The sequence below is a fragment of the Equus caballus genome, chromosome 3 (genome assembly GCF_041296265.1).
Source record: "Equus caballus isolate H_3958 breed thoroughbred chromosome 3, TB-T2T, whole genome shotgun sequence".
Classification (NCBI taxonomy): Eukaryota; Metazoa; Chordata; class Mammalia; order Perissodactyla; family Equidae; genus Equus; species Equus caballus.
Window position 1 is genome coordinate 9,648,249 of NC_091686.1, and position 22,489 is coordinate 9,670,737.

The window sequence follows — 22,489 nt, forward strand, 5'->3', positions numbered from 1 at the left end:
GAAAGCACAACTCTGCCCACCTTCTGACTGAACATGGTCTGTCACTCCCACCTTCCTTAACTCCGGGACAAGAATAAAAGGCTGCTCCCTCCCCCAGGCCCACAGCCTCGGTCTCTTGTAAAACCTGTACCTTCTCTCTCCTACTGGCCCAGGGCTCCTTGGAGCAAGGGTTCTGGCTTCTCCACGTTTGGGGCCCCCGTCCCGTTGCAGTACCAGGCACACACCAAGGCCAACACAGACACTGACAGCTCCTGCGTGCCAGGCGCTATAAATGTCCTTAGCCTTATGAACTTCCCCAGGGGGTGACTTGCCGAGGTGGCTGTTAGCATCCCATTTCACAGATGCGGAAACTGAGGGTCAGCGGGTCAAGGAGCTTGCCAGGGCGATCCCTCTCGAGCAGTGGAGTCACACTTGCTCCAGGTCCGGCTGCCCTGAAAGCTAGTTCCTCTGTCTGAACCAAACCTGCTCTCAGTTGACCTTACCGCCCCGAGGAGCCGGGTGGGGGTGACCGTTCCAATTTTTTGGAGGAAGAAGTTGCACTAGAAGACGGGAGAGGACGTCCCCAAGGGCTGAACAAGGAAAAAAAGCAGAGCCGAGTTTTGTGGTTTGGCACCTGTCCCGTGCCAGGCTCTGAACTGGCACCTTATGGGCGTGAACCGATTCCATCCCAGGGATGTCACCTGGGGTCATGAGCCAGCTGGCTGGGGCAAATCCAGGCACCCCCACTTCCTGGCTGGTGATCCTCAGAAAATTCCTTCCCTTCTGCGTTCCTCAGTTTCCTCATCCATAAAAGGGACCATGATAAAGGCATTTTGCTCACACCCTGGGTTTGTAGTCAGTGCCCGTCTCAGAGCGAGTGTGAGCCCAGAGCGGCGGGGAAGCTGCCCGAGAGCACACAGAAGCAGTGACAGGGCCGCCAAATGCCGGAGCCCCTACTTTCCAAATACAGGTTTCCCCCTGCTGTCAGCAAGGACAGCCGTCCCTAGGAAACCTTCCCAAGCCGAAAAGGCACAAAGCGAAGGAGCAGTTACCACCGACTTACCTGGAAAACTTTCTGAGCATTCCCAGACCCGAAAAATAAGCAACTAAGTGGCACCAAATCGCACACAAAACCCAAAACCCCCTCAGGAGCTCTCCCAGGCTTGTCTGACACCTTGGCACACATCTTGCTAAGGGATGCACAAAATAAGGCTAAGGAAAGCGCAGGTGCTCACAGACACAGTTCAAAGCCACGGGGCAGCGAGGCCGAGTCTAGTCCCCAGGGAAGGAGCCCCAGGGGAACCCCTCGCTCCGGGCCCACCGTGACAAAGGGGCCTCGCCGCCAAACAGACGCCGAATGCTGTTCTCGCTTTTCACCTTTTTTTGTAAAGAAATCCTCTTCAGAGCTCTTCAAGTTAGCAAAAACAGAGGCTAATGTGGGTCTTCTGGGAAAGCAAAGTTGCCTAAGGCGAGAACTTTCGAAAAGCGATGGATACCTGCACGTCTTCCCCTGACCGCACAGTCTGTGGTGGGGAACAAAGCTCTCCGTCCCCACGCACCTGGCCCAACGTGGCTCTTGTCCTTTATGAAGTGTGGGGCTTCCTAGGACTTGCCCCTTGCCCCTCCCCCCTCCTCCCCCTCCCCCCTCCGCCTCTCTCCCCCCTCCCCCTCTCTCCCCCTCCCCCTCTCTCCCCACCCTCCTCCCCCCTCCCCCCTCTCCCCCTCTCTCCCCCCTCTCTCCCCCCTCCCCCCTCCCCCTTGCTCCTCGCTCCCCCTTCTCTCCCTCCCTCCACCCCTCTCCTGCCCCTCTTCCTTTCACAGGGGCAGAGCAGAAAGAGCCTTGGACCTCAGTTTTTACCACTTCCTGTCGCTCTCCGGGCCTCAGTTTCCTCAGCTATAAAATGAGGGCTTGGACCATGGGAATGAGAATGTTACTAGCTTCGTCTCTGCTGGCTGGGACAGATTCTCTGAGTGTAAATGGCCGTGGGCCCATGCCAAGGGTGCTCCTCCCGGTCAAGGAGTGGCCAGCCTCCTCCCCTCACAGCCCAGCAGTCCTCCTGTGCCAGGGGAGAAAGAGGTCCCCTGGCCTGGGGACCCTCTGCCCAGCACAGCCTAGACCGGCTGGCTCCGTGGCCTGCGACAGTGGCTCGAAGACCCTCTGGTTTCCCTCTGGCTGGCAGCCCAGAGACGCCTGGATGGGAGTGGGGTCACAGTTAACTCCTGGCCTCAGGCTGGGCTAGGCTCCTGCTAAACTTTTAGAGTCTTGGGATTGTCCCTACTGCCTCAGGGAAGGCTGTCCCCACACAGGCAGACTTTACACCAGTTTGGTGGGAACGGCTGGCTGCCTGGTCCTAACGTCCCCACCTCCAACAGAGAGAGAACCTAGAAAGTCAGAGCTGCGAAGCTCCCTCCCCAGGGGGTTAGCCCAACCCCTCCTTGTACACACGGAGAACTGAGGCCCCCGAGAGAGGCAGGACTTCTGCAGGGCCTGCAGAGTTAAGAAGGAGCCAAGAGGCACCAAGTTATCTGGAGTGAGGTCGTCCCTGCAGGCTCGCAGGGGGCAGAGCGGGAGATGGGGTGAGTGCAAAGGAGGAAAGGAGCGTAGGGGGGTCTGAGGCGGGGAGGCCAGGGCTCTCTTCCCTGTCCTGTGCTGCCCACGGCCCTGTCTTCTCCAGAGGCGGGTTCTCCGCTCTGATGCTGTGTGACCTGGGGCAACTCTGCCCCCTCCCTGGGCCTCAGGGTCCCCTTCTGTCCCTGTGAAGCTGGATCCTGGATTCAGCAAACGTTTGCTGTACTGAGCCCCGCTGTTTGCTAGGCTCCACGCTGGGCTCAGGGGATGAGCTGACGAACAAGGTCCCCCAGGAGCTGGGGCTTCAAGGGGTAAAGGGTGGGGGTCCTCCATGGTGTGGGAGAGATACCTCCCAGACCACAGGAGGGCTGGGCCCCCAGGTCCCCTGGCTTGCTTGCAGTCAGCACTCAATCCCTCGGCCCCTCTGGCCCTTTGTTTCTTGCCCACTTAGGAGCCAGACCCTCGAGGGGGGCCAGCTCCCGGGAGGGAGGTGGCCGCTGGCAGATGGAAGGGGAGGAGGGAAGCCCTTTGGACCCTAGCAAGCCTGGTCCAGCCTCCCGGGCGCTCCTGGTATGCGGAGCCATCTTGAGCCGCCGTACCTCGCCGGGGGCCCTCATGCAGAGCCAGCCCCACCTCTGTTCCTTGGCAACATCCGAGGCTTCCTTGCTCTTCCCCCCGCCCCTCTGCCTGCGGGGGCGGGCGGGAGGCGGAGGCAGCCTGGAGCCCATTATAGAAAAGGGCCGCTCAGGCGGGAGGCGAAGCGGCATCGGCATCGCTGAGCTCCAGCAAACACAGCAGACCGGTTGCCTGCCCTGGCACCGCCTGGACCCCCGCCTGCCTGCAACCATGGCTCCTGGCTCTCTCTCCTGGCTGCTTAGCTGGGCTACCCTCTGCCATCTGACCATGCTCCTGGCCGGTGAGTGAGGCGGACTCGGGTATGGGCAGGATCGGGAGCCTCCAGCCCCACTTCTGCCCCTCAGGCCTGACATCGGGGCCCCCAGAGCCTGTCTCCCTAAAGCTGAGGCCCGTGGCAGCCCCTTCCTGAGGGATGTGCCCCAGGGAGGTGGGCCCCGGCCCCTTCCCCTCCCCCCATGCAGGGCTGTCCCCCCCGGCTGGGAAGATTTCCAGTCTCCAGAGACTGCCCCTGGCTGACCCAGTGGCAAGGCGGCTCCGGCATGGCAGGGAGACAGGTGGTGTGGGTGGCACAGGGTGCCAGGTGTGGGGGTGCCGGAGGGTAGGGGCTGGAGGAGGCTCCTGGTGGGTACTGGGGTGGTAGTCCTGGCGGGCAGTGGGCTGGGTTTCTCCTCCCAGGGTTAATATGTAACCCACAGCGCTGACTCCTGCGTCAACCTGGCCCCAGGCCAGGCCCGAGTTAGGACTTTCCGCTGCCCTGATTTCAGGGTCCCCCCAGGAGTAGAGGGCCCAGGACCAGTGGAGGTCAAGGTCATTGCCGCTCGTGGATTGGGCTCATCACTCTTCCCCTGCTCTGTAGCCCAATCCCTCTACCTGTGTCTCCCCCATGATGCTGTCTTCCTCTTCCAAGCAAAGCTTAGAAAATGTTTACATCTCCAGTCCCTTGCTTTCCGGAGCCTGGGACCTGATAGGGCATGATGTAGCCATCCCACCTGACATGAGTAGGGGGCCCAAAGAGGTTTAGAAACTGGCCTGAGGATGCACAGCCAGCAAGTAGCGCAGGAGAGGGTGAGACTGGATGCAGGAGAGCGCATGGAGGCATGCTTGCCCCAGAGGGGGCCGCACTGCCTCTGAGAACCATTTGAGTCAGCCCCATCCTCAGGGAATGCCCAGGCCATCTGGCAGGTTGAGGCCCAGAGAGGGTGGGAGCCTGCCTTAGGGCACACAGCGAGTTTGGGAGAATGAGAAACAGTCTCCAGCTTCCAGGATGCCTCCGTGGAGCACACTGTTTCCTGAGTCCTTCTGTGTGGGAAAAAACCATCAGTGGGGCAGGGAGCAGGGGGTGGCAGTGGCGGAGGCGGAGGCCACGTGCTCATGGCTTCCTGTATCTCGGGCTTGAACTCTGAGGCCCGAGGTGTTGGGAGATGGTAAGCAGTGGAAGACCGGGAGTCAGATGGAGGCTGCTTTGCCATAGCCGTGACCCTGAGCGGGGTTGCGCCTCCTTCGGTGCCGGATGCTGCGCCACTAACCTCAGGTCTTGCCCCTGTGCAGCGAGGCCCCAGCGCCTACGAGGGCATCTCGGCAGCGGGAGGAGGTGGGTTAGTTATACTAAGAGGGGTGCGGGGGGCTCCTAGGCCAGGATGGAGAGGGGACCCTGGATGCTCCATCTAGCAGCCTGAGGCTTCAGGACCGCCAGGTTCCTGCCCTAATCTTGGTCGCTGACTTTGCTGGGAGATACATGATTTCAACCTTTCTGAGCCTCAGTTTCTCCTCCTGTAAAACTCGGTGTTTGGCCAGGTCCACCTTGGAGATCCTCACCCACGCTGACGTCTGTGGCTCAGAGAGACCCCCTGGGAGCCCCTGCAGGGCTTGGGGGTGGTCCAAGAGCCAGAGAGGCCCCAAGGAGGGCTGGGGGCTTCGTGCCTGCTACCCTGGCTGGTGCAGGGCTGCAATCAATCCCCGAATGTGGGTTTGCAGGGCCGTGGAGGGGGAGGAGCCTCTGCTTTATGTAACAGACCTGCAGATACAAGTCAGAGCAGTGTCTCTCTCCGGAGCGTCAGAGCAGAGTCTCTCTCCGGAGCGCTGACGCATTCACTCCCACTCAAGCCCCAGCAAGAAAGAGCAAAAAAAATCCGTTTCAAGCTGCTGTAGTCTGCCCCCTGATTAGGTGGGGGAGGATGGGCAGGGCAGAGGAGGGGATATTCAGAGTGTCAGATCCAGGCCCCTGTCGAATTTAGATAGAAATTCCTCTAGTCTCTGTTGGTTAAGATTTTACATGTCACAAAGTGCTTCCTTGTGCATTTTGTTGACTCATTCAACAAACATTTATTGGGTACCTATTATGTGCCAGGCACTGTTCTAGATGCTGGAAGCACATCACTGAATGAAACTGCCAAAGATTCCAGCCCTCAGGGTGCTGAGCATCGACTGGAGAGACAGACGACACACAAAATAAATCAGCAAACGATTTGATCTGTTGGAAGGAAAAAAGTGCTGTGATAAAAAAATAAATGGGGGGGGGGGGTTTGTTGAAATTTTAAGTAGGGACCAGGGAAGCCTGCTGAGAAGGGGGCACTGAGGGAGGGGAGGGATGGAGCCACGTGGACGTGGCACTGGGGAATTTGGCCTCCCGGGGAAATTTGGCAATTTCTGGAGACCTTTTGGTTGTCAGAAATGTCCCAACATTTTTGGTCGCGGGTGCTCAGGCATGTAATGGGTCAGGGCCCGGGGTGCTGCCGAGCGTCCTGCAGTTCACGGGGCAGCCCCACAGCAAACTGTCTGGTCCAGAATGTCAGTGGTGTTTGCTGTTGAGGAAACTCTGCCAGAAGAGTCCGATATTTAAAAATCTTTCTTCTCCCAACCACCCAGTGAAGCAGGTATTATCACATTCATTTTATGAGCTAAGACCCAAAGACCTAGAACATTCCTGTCTCTTCCTGCCTGTAAGCCTCTTAGCAGTCCTTCAAGTCCAGACTAAAGGACACCTCCTCCATGAAGCCTGCCCTGACCACTTACAATTGGAAGTGGTCTCTCCCTCATGTAAACCTCAGCACATTCGGGGGTTGTTCTGGAACGTGGTGTTTCTACCTGGAGTTTAAGGCAGTCTAGAGCAGCAGGATGTCTAAAGGCTGGGAGGAAAATAAGATCTGCCACTAAGAGGCTGTGTGGCCTTGGGCAAGTCACTCAACCTCTCTGGTTCTCAGTTTCTGCATCAGTGAAGTGGGGATGATAGTACTCCCTTTGCAGGGATGTTGGGAATTAATGAGAGCAGCTGTGCATGGACTGAGCACAGGTTCAGTAGACAACAGGTGCCCAACTAAGATAAGCTCTGGTACCCTGTGGGCATGTCTTGGCTGCCCTTCAGGCCAGAAGCCTGCTGAGGGCAGAGACAGGCCACTGTTCCTCTCAGCGCCCAGCACAGGGCCTGGCAGGAGGCAGGGTCGGCATTTATTGGCTGACTGAGTGAGCACTGCGCCTTGATAGCATTTCCTGGGACTGAGGTCTCCTCCAGGCTCAGCACCAGCACCTGAGGGAGAAAGAGCTCAGGGTCAAGGACAAGAGGGCCTGGGTCTTTGTAGATACTCAAAAGTAATTCAAACAAGTGTTGGCTAAATCAGGCAGTGGATGGATGGATGGATGAAGGCTGGGTGAGCGGGCTGGTGAGGGATGACTGGGTGGGTAGGTGAAAGGTGGTGGAGGGTGGCTGGGGCATGGACCGGTGGTAGGTAGGTGAGTGGGGATGAGTAGACAATGGATGGATAGGCGTGGGGAGGGATGGGTGGGAGGCGGGCAGCTGGGGGATGGGTAGGGGATTGACCAGAGGGGCCAGATAAATGGATGGACAGATGGATGGGGAGGTGGGTGGAGGGGTAAGTAGATTGAGACCTTATTTTGTTCAATGAATATTTGTCGCGTATCCACCTTATGTTTGACGCTGGGAAACACTGTGACACCAAGATAGACAGAGCCCCTGTCCTCTTGACACTCATAGGACAGAGCAGAGGTGACTGGCTGGGTGGAGGCATTAGCTCCAATTAGAGGAAAGAAAACTTCAGTTCTGAGGAGAAAAGGCCCCCAGGTTAGTTACACCACCTTCCCGGGTAGAGCTAAGGACAGAGCCCGGCCAGGGGGATTCAGACACCATGGCAGAGGGTAGGACCTTGGGGACAGGCTGACTTTGTGGCTCTGTAACACTCTGGAGGTTAGCAGTGGCCTCTCCAAACTGGGAACTAGCGTCGAGAGAGCAAACTGACCTTACTTAGCTTACTCCTCCCGCCCAGTGGGCAGCTTCTCCCTGGCTCCAGGTCATCCCAGGGCACCATTTTTCTGGGGCTTCCCCGGGAAGACGTCATCCACACCAGTCCAGGGTGGCGCCTCCTGGCTCCACTCAGCAGGGCCTGGGGAGGCTGCACCTGAGTCATTCTGAGGTCCCGCTGGGGGAGAAGGAGGGTGACAAGGCAGCAAGGCAGCTTTCACATCCTGATTCCTCAGAGTGAAAGGGCAGCCCGTCACTCAGGGACCAGCTGCTGGGAGCCCCCCTGCCCACCCCAGCTATGGGGGCTGCTGCTTGATGGCCCAGCCCAGCCCTGCGGGCCCTGAACCACTGTTCCCACAAGGTGGGGTGGGCCGAGGCTAAGGGGGAGTGATGGGAGAGGAGGCGGCAGATCCTAGAAAGTGTGTGAGCGCGCATGCCTGTATCTGGGAAGGCAGAGCGTGTTTGCACGTCCACATACGTGTAAGTATTTGTGCATGAGCCATGTGGGTTTTGGTGGAACCCAGGGATCCTTTGGGGCCTCCCAGGCCCTGAGGAGCCAGATAAAGTCACTTTGCTCTCTTGACCCTACTGCCCTGGAAGCCCTGGCCTCTAGATTTTTGCAAAGCCCTCCAGTGTCTTGCTTCTGTTGCAAATGACCTTGACCCAGCTCTGAAACTCAGGCTCTTCCTCATTTTTTTACACACCCCTCTCCGAACTCACACCAAGCAGAATAAATCTTGCTGGAGATTTTAGAGGAAGGGGAAAGACGGAAATGCAGGACAAACAACTTCAGATGTTTATATAAAATATTTGGGTTCTCAGCTGTCTGTTTAGTCATCCTCGTCCTGTCCTGGGATTTCTCTCTGGCCCCATGTGGTACCCAGCCATCTGTAGGCCCTGCCCACCCTACTCTGCCCCACCCCACGCACAGCCCCATCTCCATCCCTCCTCTTGCCTCCAGCTCCCCCAGCTTGCCCTGGGAACCCCAAATGGCCGATCCAGTTCCTCCTAGCAACTCCGCCCAAACTCACTCTGGCTTTAATGGCAGCACAAAAGTCTGTCTACTCAGCCGGGGCCCCGAAGGGACAGGAGCCAGTCTTGGTAAGAGAGTCTGTTCCATCACTTGCTGGCTGTGTGACCTCAGACAGATCCCTGGCCTTCTCCATCCCCCGCTGTACAAGAGACCAACTACAGCAGCTTCATTCTTAAATTAAGCACTTACTGCATGCCAGGCAGCAAGAGCTTTATAAGTAAGAATTCATTTTCATGGATCCTTACACCAACACGGTGAGGTAGATACTATTGTTGTCCCTATTTTACAGGTGGGGAAACTGAGGCATTTAGAGGTTTGGCCAGGGATAGGGGCCTGAGGTCCAGGGCCACGAAGGCCAGGGTGTACAGGGCATCGGTCCTGGCTTGCGTGGTGTGGCCAGGACAGGGTGACATCGGGCTGGGGAGCCAGATGCCCACAGACACTCCTGTTGACCAGGGACCTCTGTGGGCTCAGGGCAGCAACATGGTGTGAAGAAATGCATCTTCACGTGCAACAAGATGACCTCGGAGATCCACCTGCATCGTCTGGTCCGCTATCAACGAAATCAGGAGTCGTGTGACAAACCTGCCATCATGTAGGTACCGCCCTCTGGGCCTCTGTGTTCCCGTCAGGCCCTGGATGGTCCCAGGCCTCCGCTAACTCGCGTCTGCATCCTCCCACCCCAACCTGGGCTGCTGGCCAGGGGCCTCTGCAGGTGTTCCTCCTGCCGGCCCCCTCGAGACCTTAATGGCAAGGCCGGGAGGGGCTTCCTGAGTGGCCTGGGACATGGAGCAGCCGGCAAGGTGGTGCTTTCTCCTGGGCCAAAGCATGCTTCAGCCGTGCTCAAACCTGCTAGATTTTGTGGGAGGTAAACCACGGTGCTCTCCACTTGCGGGTTCCAGACTCCAGCAGATCTGGGGCAAATCCTGGCTTCACCACTGAAGGTCACATTGCCTACCATCTGTGCCTTTAGTTTCCTTATCTGTAAAATGGGTAGCTGGGAGGATGCAAGGAGATAATGTAAGCGAAGGGCTTGGCCGTGTGCCAGAAGCTGCCAACAGTAGGAGATGCCAAGATCATTATCTCCCTTTGACAGATGAGGAAACAGGATCCCTGTGAGACTTTGGGGAGGGGTCAAGCCAAGCCAACTTTCCGCCTGGCTGTTGGGCCCCCTGGTCATCGTGGCTGCTTGCTCCTCTGGGGTCCCTCTTGGGTACTGCCCAATCGCCCAACCCTGAGGCCTTTCCCCAGGACTGACCTTTGGGCCCTAACGCAGCTTCAGCCAGACCCAGGGGCCTGGCAGCACCCTGGCCAGTGGGCCTTCAAAGAATGGGCTCAGCTACAGGATGCCGTGCACTTTCTCCCATCGATGGTGCAGGGTGCTGCTACCCGGCCTCTCTGCTCACCTGGCGAGGTTCCCTTCTTCCAGACTCCCCCCACATATTTGCCTCTGTTTTCTAGGTGAAGAGGAAGTGGGGAGCCCCAGAGAGGGGATCACGTCACCGGGGCAGCATGGAGCCTGTGGGGGCCTGCGGGGTCACGCTCGCTTCCTGGCCTTCCCTGGCTTCCTAGCATACAGGAGCCAGGTGTTTACGTTACTCTTTGAGCCTTGGTTTTCTCATGTGTAAAAGGGGGATGAGTGTAGCCACCTTGCAGGATGGGTGTGAGGTTTAGCAAGCAAAATGCCCAGCACAGGCTGTGGCGTGGAGCAAGGGCCCCAGTCAGCTTGGAGCTGTGGTCTCAGCGGTGAACCAGCCACACACAGCTTCAGAGGAAGCTCAAGATTTGGATGGTGTTCAGGATGCTGGTGGGGTCACCATATATGTGGCTGTAGCTCACTAGGTGCCCTTTCAGCCCGAGGACACACCAGGGGAGGAGGGTAGACGTCCAGAGGGCAGCCTGTGACAAGGAGGGGGAGAAGAGGATGCTGTGACCTCGGGTCCTTTCCAGAGTGAGGAAGCCCCACCTCCGGGCTCACCAGTCACACACATGGTGGCAGAGGACACCTGTGACATCTCCCCCGACTCAGAAGACTCACAGCCCAGAGCCCCTTGCCTTAAAGGCCATGACATCATTATTAACATTGTTACTGTTCTCAATTATTACTGAGCTCCTGCTCTGCGCCGGCTGATTTGCAGTGTTTTCAGTTTTTAAAATAACATAGAAACAGGGGGACCCACATGTCCCAGATTGCCAGGACTTTTCATGAAAAGGCCCACCTCTTGAGACCTTCAGTCCCAGTTTTTCTGGGACCGTTGGTCACCCTAATGAAGGTAGGCACCCCATCCCCATTCCTCAGGGGAGGACACACGAGTTGTGGAGAGCAGGTTGCCGCAGCTGATACGCTCAGCTCACAGCTAACGAGCAGCGGGGGCAGGATTTCCAGCTGGGTCTGTTCAGAGCATTTGGTGGTGTTCCTGCGCCACATGGCATCTGGGCATCACTGCGTCCCTGTCTTCCTTCCTTGCAGCTTCGAGACCAAGGGGCACAGAAATTTTTGTGCCGACCCAAAGGAGAGGTGGGTTCAGGAAGCCATGGAACATCTAGATCGCCAGGCTGCTGTTACGACTCAAAACGGCGGCACATTCGAGAAGCAAATCGGCCTGAGTGAGCCTAGGACTGCCCCGGTCACCAGGGGAGTGGACAGGTCTGCGGTCTCAGAGCCCAAAGCCACAGAGGAAAGCAGTAGCCAGGAGGCACAGAGGGCCTTGGGGACTTCCCCAGAGCTGCTGATGGGAGCGGCTGGTTTCTGGGGGACCACATCCCTCTCCACTTCAAAGCCTCCGGATGCAGGGGTTCCAGCTGGACCCAAGAAAACTGAGCTGCTCAACACAGCTGCTGTCACCACCGCCACATCTTGGCAGAGTTCTGCTGCCTCCCAACCTGAGTCAGGCCTCTGGGCTGAGGGAAAGTCCTCTGAGGGCCCCTCCACACAGGCCCCCTCCACCCAGACCCCCTCCACCCAGGCCCCCTCCACCCAGACCCTCCTCACCAGGGCCCCCTCCACCCAGACCCCCTCCACCCAGACCCCCTCCACCCAGACCCTCCCCACCCAGGCCCCCTCCACCCAGACCCTCCCCACCCAGGCCCCCTCCACCCAGACCCTCTCTACCCAGGCTCCCACCGTTTCACACACAGCCCAGGAGGACAGTGTTGGACCTGAAGGCCAATCCGTGTCGGTCAAGAGACAGAATCTCATGCCAGAGAACTCTCTAGGGTCCATGGAGATGGATCCCATTTCAGCTCACACGGAGGCTTTCAGGGGGCCTGGAAGCATGCCCCATGTCTCCTTGACCCCTGTCTTCTCTGATGGGGCCCCCAGCAGGGAGCCAGTGGCCTCAGGCAGCTGGGCCCCCAAGGCCAAGGAGCCCATCCATGCCACCGTGGACCCCCAAAGGCTAGGCATCATCATCACTCCTGTCCCCGACTCCCAGGCGGCCACTCGGAGGCAGGCAGTCGGGCTGCTGGCCTTCCTTGGCCTCCTCTTCTGCCTGGGGGTGGCCATGTTTGCCTACCAGAGTTTCCAGAGCTGCCCCCACAAGCTAGTGGGGGACGTGGTGGAAAGGCTTCATTACATCCCCCGGAGCTGTGCCAGTAACTCGTACGTCCTGGTGCCGGTGTGAGCGGCCTGCCCGCCTGCCTGCATCTAGTCGTTCAACTCAGACACTGCCTGGCGTTCCCCGTCCTCACTCACCCCCCGGGCCTGGCCTGAGCTGCGATGACCAGAGCAAGGAGGCGGGATCCTCCAAGTGGGACTGCCCCCGACTCCCAGGCATACCCCAGGAGGCCACCCTTGACCATTTGTGACCTACTGGGGACAGAGGAGTGGCCTCCACAACTCATATCAGTGTCCCCAAGTCAGAAAACTTTCCTCTGCTGCTGACCGGTTAGAGATTCTCTTAAACACCGTCCCGGCCCCAGTGAACAATTATTTATTGAACGCCCAGCCCCTCTGGCCCGTGACCCCATGTGGGTACCATGGTCATCTCATCTCACAACCGAGCCTCAGGCCAGGCCCCCTTCCTCCCACTCCCTCAGACCTCATCGTGTCTCTTGGCCCTGCTGCAGTCGCCAGTCACCCCGGCCACCTGCGGTGCTAGCCCCCTTCCCCTGTACAGAGCCCACGTCCAGCCGGGGACCTGTGTTTTCCTGCACCAGGCTAGCGTGGTGTTTCCTGCGACAGTTCCCAGGAAGGGCTCTGCCCTGAGTTAGGCATCGTGGGAAGCGGAGATGGAGTTACCCGGTGGCTTTGATTTTTTCCCTCCTCAGTCTATGCTGTGCAGTGGAGGAACATCGACTATGTGTGTGAAGGCTGGGGTTCTAGTCCCAGGTCCACCACCAACCCGACAAAGCATTCAGACCACTGGCTTCCCATCTGAGAAAGGGAAGAGGGATGGCAAATCCGTGGCGGTAACCTGGACCCCCGACAGGCACCACTGATTGATCCAGAGACCCCTTCCCCGATCCCCGCGTGCTCCCTCAACATTTATCCCCAAAGCGCCTCAGCCAGTCTACTGATCCAGGAGCCGGGAGGGCATCCCCAGGAACTCTGATAGAGCAGACGGCCCTGTTGCAGGGAGGGGTCTGGGCTGGCTGCTCCAGGGACAGAGACCAACTTTGAAGGCCCGTCCCTGGCTTTGAGAATAGGGCTGACAGGGACCCTGAGATCTTGGGTGCCTGGCTGAAGGAGGAGGGGAGGCCTCACCAAGGAGCCGCACACCTGCGTTAGGGACTGGAGTCCACCGTTTGCTCTTTCTCTCCTGCAGCGTGGGCTCCCCTGCCCCCACTCTCACCCCCTGAAAACACTGTTGTCCAGACTCTGAGGTCTTCTCTGCCCACCTTAGCCCCCACCGCACGCAGGGCCAGGAGTTCTCATGAGGTTTTCCATGAGATCAGAAGCCACCGTTGAAACCTGAGTTCCCGTGTTTACTTCTGAAAGGGACTCTGTCCTGTGCTGAAGGGCGGGTGGGGGAAGGGAAGTTGAGACCATGACGTCAGGGGTTCCCTTTTAGGCTGCTGAGGACTCAGGCCACCCTGATGGGGCTGGAGGCTGAGTGCCTGCACCCCATGGTCAGCACCCTATGGTCAGAGCAGGACCTGCAGGCCTCACCCTTCAGGATCCCTGGTGGCAGCTCCCCAGCCCCAATTGTCCCCAGGGTGATCCTTGCCCCCCCACCTGAAGAGCCTCCTGTGGGTTGGCTTCCCCCAGGTGTGGTGACACGCTCCTCGGCAGATGAATGGTCTGGAGAAGCACACACAGCTCGTCCACAGAGGGGAAGCTGTGCTGCTCTGCCCACCGGGCCCTCCTGCACTTCTGCTGGGCGTGGCTCTGGGTGCTTGGGCCTGGCTCGAGTCGGGGGCACTGGGACGGCTCAGGGAGGGGGGCAGCAGGTCTGAATGCACGTTTTCTGGCTCCTCCAGGCTGGGAGAACCTTCAAGGGACGGGGCATCCATAATGGGGCTCCCCTCTGTGAGAAAGCAGCTGGGGGCAGCAGGCTCTCCTTCCACAGACTCTGTCAGTTCCCCAGCAGGACATGGATGAGGACAATTCAGGGAGGACTTTGGAAGGTCTTGGTTGACCCTTGTGCTATTTCAACCCTATCACCAATGTCTGTGCCATTTTGTATTTTATAATAAAATTGAAAAGTCTTGTGAATCAATAAAGGTGGTTTTTCTAGGGTGGGCTCAGCAACCAGAGCCTCAAGTGGGGATGGAACAAGGGAGAGGCTGAGACCCCCTGGATCAGGCTTGGAGACCCCTGGCTCCAGCCAGCCTGGGGCAGAGTTGCAGGAACATCCACAGTTGGCAAGAGAAGGAGCTCTGGGGATGAGGGTGAGGGACCATGGGGATGAGGGTGAAGGAGATCTGGGGATGAGGCCGAGGGGGCTCTGGGGATGAGGGTGAGGGGCACTGGGGATGAGGGTGAGGGGGCGCTGGGGATGAGGGTGAGGGGGCACTGGGGATGATGGTGAGGGGCACTGGGGATGAGGGCGAGGGGGCGCTGGGGATGAGGGCGAGGGGCACTGGGGATGAGGGCGAGGGGGCGCTGGGGATGAGGGCGAGGGGGCGCTGGGGATGAGGGTGAGGGGGCACAGTGGATGAGGGCGAGGGGGATTGAGGCCTGGTTGGGCTCTGCCCTGCCCAGCTGTGTTTCACTGGGCAGTGCCTTCACCTCTCTGAGCCTGTATGAGTGCAGGTGTGAGGCCTCTCCTAGCGGCTCCCAGCCCTGGCAGGAATCCGAATCCGTCATGAAGCTGCCCTCCTGACCCCATCACCCTCTCAGGGGCCTTGGTGTCACCGCCAGTGATCTGGTAACCCATGGGAACAAACTGGGACACGTTTTCCTCTGCTGCCTCGACTCATTTCTGGTCCAGATAAAGACTGAAGAGGGATTGCTTCTTCTCAAGGGACTTGGGTGTTCATAGATATGACCCAAATACAAATTTCCTGGTGATCCCTCGGCCTTCCAGTGTCCTGGGGTGGCGTCGTAAGAGCTGCTATGTACAGTTGTATAGCTTGGGACCTGCACAAAGTGTCACAGGCCAAGTCTGGCCTATGGATGTACAGTATTTCGTAAGTTCTAAGGTGCACATTTTTTTCCCATTGTGACATCTTTGAAATTGGGATTTGCCTTATAATTAATGGCTTGTTGTAGTTTAATTGACAAGCCTTTTTTACTTTCTCAGTATTTTATTAAGTATCAGAATGTCTTACAAACAATGGCATCTTAGATTCAATGTCTGCGTGGTGTTTTTTAAAAATTAGAGGCAACATTTAAAAGTCAGGAAATTACACACACGAACCCACTTTTCTATGTTCTCTCAGGTGCCTCGGAAGGTCTGGCCCCCCGGGTGGTGTCATCCCCAGGATGACGGAGGGTGGGGCCTTGAGATGGGGCAGGCCGGGGTGAGACCCCAGTTCTCTACCTTCCCCTCTACCCCTAGGTGCTCCTGGACCCTGTGGCCGTGGCAGTTGCCATTTATCAGCGACCTTCTCTTGTCTTCTTTATAATAAAGGAGGTTTTTCTCTGAGCCCAGGTGTCCATGGAAAGTAAGACAAGGAAAGAGAGAGCGTGACGGACACGTGATTCTTCTCCTTCCCCGCGGGCTCCCTCATTTTACTACCTGCCGAGCCCCGCAGACGTTGGGTCGAGGAGGCTCTGGCAGGAATCTGGGTTTGTGGCCTCTGTGCAAGCTGCAACTTCTGTTTCTTCCCTTGGCTACTTGCCTTCCCCCAAGCCACCCCCCATCCCCTCCATTCCACTTCATACTCATTTCCTCTTGCTTTTGCCCAACCCCACCCCCAGGAAGGAGCTCGGGGGTCACAGCCCCCCAACCTCTTCCCAAGGCCGTCCTTGCAGCAAAAGGAAACCCCAACAGAGGCTTTGAAATTCTAATATTTGTCTGTGTTCTTATCACATTCTTAGGTAAGGTTTCAACTCCTAATCCAGAGGAGGATGGGAGTATTGTATTCTGGCTCAGGCCAGAGCAAACATCTGTAGCCAATCTTCCTCTTTTCGCTTGAGGAAGATTCGCCCTGAGCTGACGTCTGTGCCAACCTTCCTCTGTTTCGTTATGTGGTTCACTGCCACAGCACGGCTGCCCACGAATGGGGTACATCTGTGCCTGGGAACCGAACCCAGGCCGCCAAACTCAACCACTAGTCCATGGGGCTGGCCCCTTTTATTTTCTCTTTTAGTTACAGAACTACACTTCTGCTGAAGGGACTTCCACAATTAATGCAGAATTCGATGGAGACTGAGAGGCCTCTGAAATTTCCGACAGGGCTGTCAGAGCTCTGAGATATAATAATAATCATCATAACAATAGCCATTGTTTATTTAATGTTTACCAGGTGCCAGGCAGGGTGCTAAGTTCTCTATGTGCACCGGTCCCATCTCACAGATGATGACAGTAAGGCTCAAAGGATGCGTGAGTTGCCCGCAGGCTCGCAGGCAGCAGGGCTGGGAGAGGACAGTCTTCTTGTCCTCTGCCCTCCCTGGAGTCCTCTGTGCATTCCCCAAAAGGGCGAGGCCGAGTAGAAAAACACAGAAATGAATGGCTGGGAATTCCCAGCTCGAGGCTGAATAACAAGGGCCTGGGAGCCGGCCACGCGTCCAGCCGCTCCTCCATGTGCCAGCCGTGCCCGTTCACTTCTGCTGAGTCACGTGCTTTCCTGGAGAAATATTGTTCTGTCTGCTGGGACCTGAGAAAAGATCTAGTGCCAGGCTGGCTTTCCTAAGCCGACAGCTAGCCTTAGCAGCCGGACCCATGAGGGACCTCCTGAATTTCTCCAGATTGGGTGATGGTGTTGCCTCTGAACCCAGGAGAATTCCAGAGCAGTGCGTGTTTTAGAAGAGATGCCCCTCTCTTACCTTCAGTGGATCTGCTGCCCCCAGAAGACAGAATAGAATGATTTGTAACAAGTGTCTTGTTTTTTAGCAATACAGGAGCCGAACATAATATCGGAATCTCTGGCTGTGTGAATTTGGGCAAGTTGCTTAACCTCTCTGGGCCTTGGTTTTCTCCTCTGTAGAATGGGAATAATAACAATTCATCTTGTGGATGAAGATGTCATGAGATAATTCCCACTAAACACTTAGAAAAATGATGTACCCATAGTGAGTTCTGGTAAACAGAACCCATGATCATGCACTAGATGTTTCTGAAAGATTTGAAACATTCAGTTTCCATTTGCTTTTGTTAGTGGATGCCCAACAAGACGGTAGAACTTTTGGAGATCTTTAAAGAAATGCAGTCTTCGTTTCCAGTAAAGTAAGGTAAAGAAATGCCACGGATTCATTAGGCAGATAAGAATAATTTGCCTTTTGCATAGTTTTTCCCCTAAGCTAATGCATGCTGTTCAAGTTGACGGAATTTTTCTCCTCTAAACTGCTTTTGAACCTGGCAAGTTCAGTCTCCTGGGATATCCCTGGCTTGCTGCCCCCAGGCATGTGGGAGGCTGTTCTTCCTGCCCCCAGGGCTGGTGGGGGCCGAATGACCAGTTCTGGCCAGTGAGCTGGGAGTACAAGTCATGGGTGTCACAAGATTTGAATATTTCATTGCCAGTGAGAGACGTCAGAACTTCAGTCCCTGTGGCCCAGCAGCTGGGGACATTCCATAAATGAGGCTCAATCCGCCTGGGTCCCACAGTGGGAATGACTCACAGCCTCCAGCCCTGGAAGAGCACCCCTAATCTCTGTGCCAGGAACAGACCTTGGTGGGTTTTGTCCACTGAGAGTTTGAGGTTCTTTCTTTTGTTTTTTTTTTTAAAGATTGGCACCTGGGCTAACAGCTGTTGCCAATCTTTTTTTCTTTTTCTGATTTTATCTCCCCAAACCCCCCCGTACACAGTTGTATATCTTAGTTGCAGGTCCTTCTAGTTGTGGGATGTGGGACGCCGCCTCAACGTGGCCTGACGAGCAGTGCCATGTCCGCGTCCAGGATCCGAACCCTGGGCTGCCACAACAGAGCGCGCGAACTTAGCCACTCGGCCACGCAGCTGGCCCCGAGGTTATTTCTTACTGCAGTGTAACCTGGCCCATCCTGACTGGCAGAGCAATCCAGGAAGCAAGAGGATGTCTTCCTGGGACTCAGCAGGAAGCTGCATCACGCTGTTAAAAGGCTTGGAAGCATCTCTTAACTGGGATGAGTAGGCTCCCATCCCCCAGCTTGGTCCCCGTTGTTCGCTCTCTCTGCAGACGTAATGAAGGGGAACCTCGGCCCAGCCAACTGCCTGTGGACTTATTTGGAATTCTCACTGGGTGGATTAGGGAAGAAGATGGGTTTTGTATTTCCTCTGAAAATGATTTGGTGCTCAGAAATCCAACGGGCTAAGCTGTGCTGGTGACCCCTTCAGCAGACTGAGCACCAGCTGCTGCCAGATGGTCTGAATCCACCAGTCCTACTAGGGAAACAGGGCCTGTGGGCCCAGGGACAGGGCGTCTGTGCACAGTTCCAGGGACTGCCAAGTGCGCTTTCTACGTCTTTGATTTCTCAGAGGATTTCAGTGCGTCTGTGGGCTCCAGCCTCATTTCTCCGGATGCTGGTTCCTGCATTCTTGCTCCCCACTCCCACAACACCTTTGGCCACACCTTTTTTTTTTTTTTTTTAATAACAGAGTCCTTTCTTTTTTTATTTCTTTTTGCTGAGAAAGATTCGCCCTGAGTGAACATCTGTTGCCCGTTTTCCCCTTTTTTTGTTTTCCTCCCCAAAGCCTCAGTACATTGTTATATATTCTAGCTGTAACTCCTTCTGGTTCTTCTGTGTGAGCCGTGGCCACAGCATGGCTACTGACAGACGAGTGGTTCAGTTTGGCACCTGGGAACCGAACCTGGGCCGACAAAGCAGAGCGTGCCGAACTTTAACTGGCTAGGCCATCAGGGCTGGCTCAATGCGCATTTTATACATCCTCCAGTCAATCTTCTCTCTCACACCTCTGAGCCACTGTGCTAGCTGTTCCACTTCATTCTTCCCCTGGCCAACTCCTACTCTTGCTTTGGTCTCAGCTTAGATGTTGCTTCCTCCAGGGGGCCTTCCCTGACTTCTTAGCTTAAGGAGAATTCTCTGCCATGGGGGCTCACCCCACCTGCCCATCACAACCCTCAGGGGACCAGATGTACCGCTTGTTTCATGTGCTTCTGTAAGATCAGGGAGGGCAGCCATGCAGGTGTCTTGTCTCCCTTTGTGCCCTGGTGACCACCGCAGGTCCTGGGAGGAGTGAAAGAGGGCAAGGGCAGGGCTCATAGCCATCTGCGTCCATTGGCACGCTCTGACCTGGTGCCTGTACCATGCCCCTCTCTGGTTTCTGGAAAGCCCACTTGTCCATGTGGGGAGCTGCATTTCAAGGCATTTCCTGGAGAAAAATATTTAATTGCCTCAAAGAGACATCAGAGACGGGAAGTGGCTTTCTGTGAAGATGTGTGTGAGTCCCTCCTGAAACCCTCTGATCCTCTATCACGTCCTGGCCAAGAACTTGCTCCCCAGGCCAGCCAGGACCCCAGGAAGGCTCTGATTGTCCCCCAAACCCCCAGAGGGGCCAGAAGGTGGCGGGGGAGTCTGCAGCCCGGGGATCTCAGGGGTCTCAGAGCGTGGGAGCCCCTGCCTGCCTGGCTGTTTTCCTGGGGCTGCCCCCTCCCCTCACCCCGGGTTCTCATCTCTACCCATGCGGCCTGTTGCCTGGTTTTTATGTATTGTCATGACTACTATCAGATTGACGGAGTTGGAGTCCTGCCCACGTGAGCACCGAGATGCCAGGTAGGTAGCCCCGGGTCCTCTCTCCAGGGCGTTAGGGCCAGAGACAGCGCGCCCCCTGGCAGGGAGCAAGAGGAAGGGAAGAGTCATTCATTCATTGCCAGAGACTCCGATGAATAAGACACGGGCCTTCTCCTTGTGAGGGTCACTGTTCCTGTCAACCACTGTGAGCCTTTGAATGAATTTTCCCACTTACTCCATGTCCCAGCTCTGAGACGGGCCTTACCAATATTACCCCCATTTTCCAGATGGAAGTGCCGAGGCACAGAGAGATTAAGGAACATACCCAAAGTCACACAGCCCAGTAAGTGACTAAGCCAGCAGGCAGTCCAACTCCAGAGACCTCCGTCTTTTTTAAATTTTTTAGTAAATTGTGGTGTGGCTACTGTATGGAATAGCGTACAACGGTGAAAAGAAAGAAACACATTGGCACCTGGCATCAGGCGTGACTCCCAAGGTTCGACACTGCAAGACGTACAAGAACATACACAGCAGGATAGTATTACTATAAAGCTTAAAAACATGCGTAAGCACTGCTGTATGTTGTTTAAGGACAGACACACGTTTGTTAGTAAAATACGAAGAAGTGCGTGGTACTAATGGACGCCCAGTTCAGCGTCCTTTGGTCATTGAGGGATGGATGAGGCGAGGCACAGGGGCCCCAGTGAGCAGGATATTTACCTCTTCGCCTGGTGGTGGGGACCCGGGTGTGGTTGGCAATGCCGCTGCCTCACCCACAGCCCCGCTCCCTCCAGCGGCTCTCATTTCTAACTCGAACTCTAGGGCCCCTGGGGGCCAGGGGGAAGCCACCCCCACGACTTTGCTTGAGGTCACATCTCTCAAGGCTTCCATCCCTTCCCCGCCCTCGTTCCCCTCCCCCTCCCCATCTCCTTTGGGAGCACATCCTTAATGAACCCAACCTCAGACAATGGGGCAAGCCAACCACCTCCCTCCCCAGCCTGCACCCCACGGGGAGGGCAGGAATGAGGAGCTGGCGGGGGCAGGAGGGGTCGGATGGGTGAGAAAGACTTCAAGGAATAGATGGGAAATGGATGGGCTCTCTAAGTAAACCTATATGTTCAATGGGATCCCAATAAAAACACTAAATTATTTTTGGAGCTGGATTTGATAGTTTTAGTTCCGTTTAAAAAAAAAAAAAAATGCAACGAATATGGAGAGTTGACAGGCGCCCAGGCAAGGCAGGAAGGAGGTAGGACCCGTGGTAAGCCCAGTGGGGTTGAGGGGAAAGCCCCTGTGTGTGGGAGAACAAGCCACAGCCTGTCTGGGCCGGGCCCAGAGGGCTGCTGAGGCGTGAACTTCTCTCTAGAAAGGGAAGTGGGCCTCAGCCTCCCCAGGGGGCTCATGCTTTCCAGGTCTGAGCCCTGCTCAGAAGCAGCCACAGCCCCCACCGGGTGAGCCCTGATCCAGGCAGCGCTGTGCCACATGTCAAATGGCCAAATGCCGCTGGCTCTGTGCCTGCTGGCTCGTTTGCAGTGGCTGAGGTTGGACAGCATGCGGGGAGACCCTCCATCCACCAGGTCCTTGGAAAGGGTGCCATGTTCTCCTTCCCGGAAGCTGGGCTCTTGGCTCTGACCCTGGTGCTGAACAAGCCTTCCGGGGAACCCTGAGGGCTCTGATGTGGCAGGAAGGACAACCCCCCACATCCCCCTGGGAAGACTGCCACTGACCTCTGACTTCTCCAGGAAGGTCTGCGTTGCACCCTGAGGGGTGAGCCTTCATGGTCACCAGCAGTGCAGCCCTGACTTGTCCCAGTGCCATCCGGAGACCAAAGACCTGCCTGTGAGAGAACTTGGAAGCAGGGGCAAATGCTCCCTGGGAAGAGAGGGTTGGACTCCAGCAGCGAGTAAAGGAGTTGATTGACAGGGCTGGCGCGGGGGCCCGAGTGAAGGGCTGAGGCCCAGGCATGAGAGGGGTTGAGACGATATACGGGTGACAGTGAGACTTGAAGAGAAGTGCTTGTGTTCCTGCCTCAGGAACAGCACCGGCCACTGATTCATGCAAACGCTGAGCTCACCAAGTGTGTGTCGAGGGCCACCACACACCAGGGGATATACTTCAACCAACAAAAGATGCAAAGCCCTCTGTCCCCAGAATTTACATTTCATCGGGACGGGATGGGGCTGGGGTTGCTCGTGAGAGACGGGCGACAGACGGCAGGCGTAATAAGTAAGTCAGCGCTGTAGAGTATTAGAGGGTGGCAAGTCTTACAGGAGAAAAGAAAAAGAAAAAATAGAGCCAAGGATGAGGTGGGAGTGGGCTGCAGTTTTAAACAGGGTAGGCCTCACTGACAGGTGACATTTGAGCAGAGATTTGAAGGAGGTGACAGCGTGAGTCACGCAGGTATCTGGGCTAAGAACATCCCAGGCTGAAAGATGAGTGGTGCCAACATCCTGAGGAGGAGCACGTCTGGCTGGCTGAGGCACAGCGAGGAGGCCACCCAGCTGGAGCGGAGGAAGCGAGGTGGGGAGGGTGCAGAGCGGGCAGGGCCTCCTGGTCACTGTAAGGGCTTCTGCTTTTCCTGCGGGTGAGATGGAGGCTCACAGGAATGTTCTTACTGAGGAGACACAGGCTCCTGCGGCTGCTGTGCTGAGAAGAGATGGCAGGGGGCGAGGGTGGAGGCTGGGGGCTGGCTGGGAGGCCTCCAGAAGGCAGTGTGGGAATCTGGGGAGAGACAATGGGCTCTGGATGAATTCTGAAGGCAGAGCCAGGAGATCGCCTGACAGATGGGAAGTGGGGGGGTGAAAGAG

At 56.6% G+C, this 22,489-nt stretch overlaps 1 protein-coding gene across 3 annotated transcripts; it reads left to right on the forward strand.

Annotated features, from left to right (window-relative positions):
- The first annotated feature begins 3,075 nt into the window (after positions 1-3,075).
- On the forward strand, positions 3,076-14,133 carry CX3CL1 (C-X3-C motif chemokine ligand 1). 3 transcript variants are annotated; one of them, XM_005608282.4, is made up of 3 exons: positions 3,076-3,464; positions 8,926-9,064; positions 10,940-14,133. In XM_005608282.4, the coding sequence occupies exons 1-3, from the start codon at positions 3,164-3,166 to the stop codon at positions 12,090-12,092; spliced, it is 1,593 nt and encodes a 530-aa protein (XP_005608339.4). In that variant the 5' UTR covers positions 3,076-3,163; the 3' UTR covers positions 12,093-14,133. The 3 variants fall into 3 exon arrangements, with proteins under 3 accessions (XP_005608339.4, XP_005608340.4, XP_070117962.1); XM_005608283.4 differs by having other exon boundaries at positions 3,077-3,464; positions 8,944-9,064; XM_070261861.1 differs by lacking the exon at positions 8,926-9,064 and having other exon boundaries at positions 3,324-3,464.
- The last annotated feature ends 8,356 nt before the right edge of the window (positions 14,134-22,489 follow it).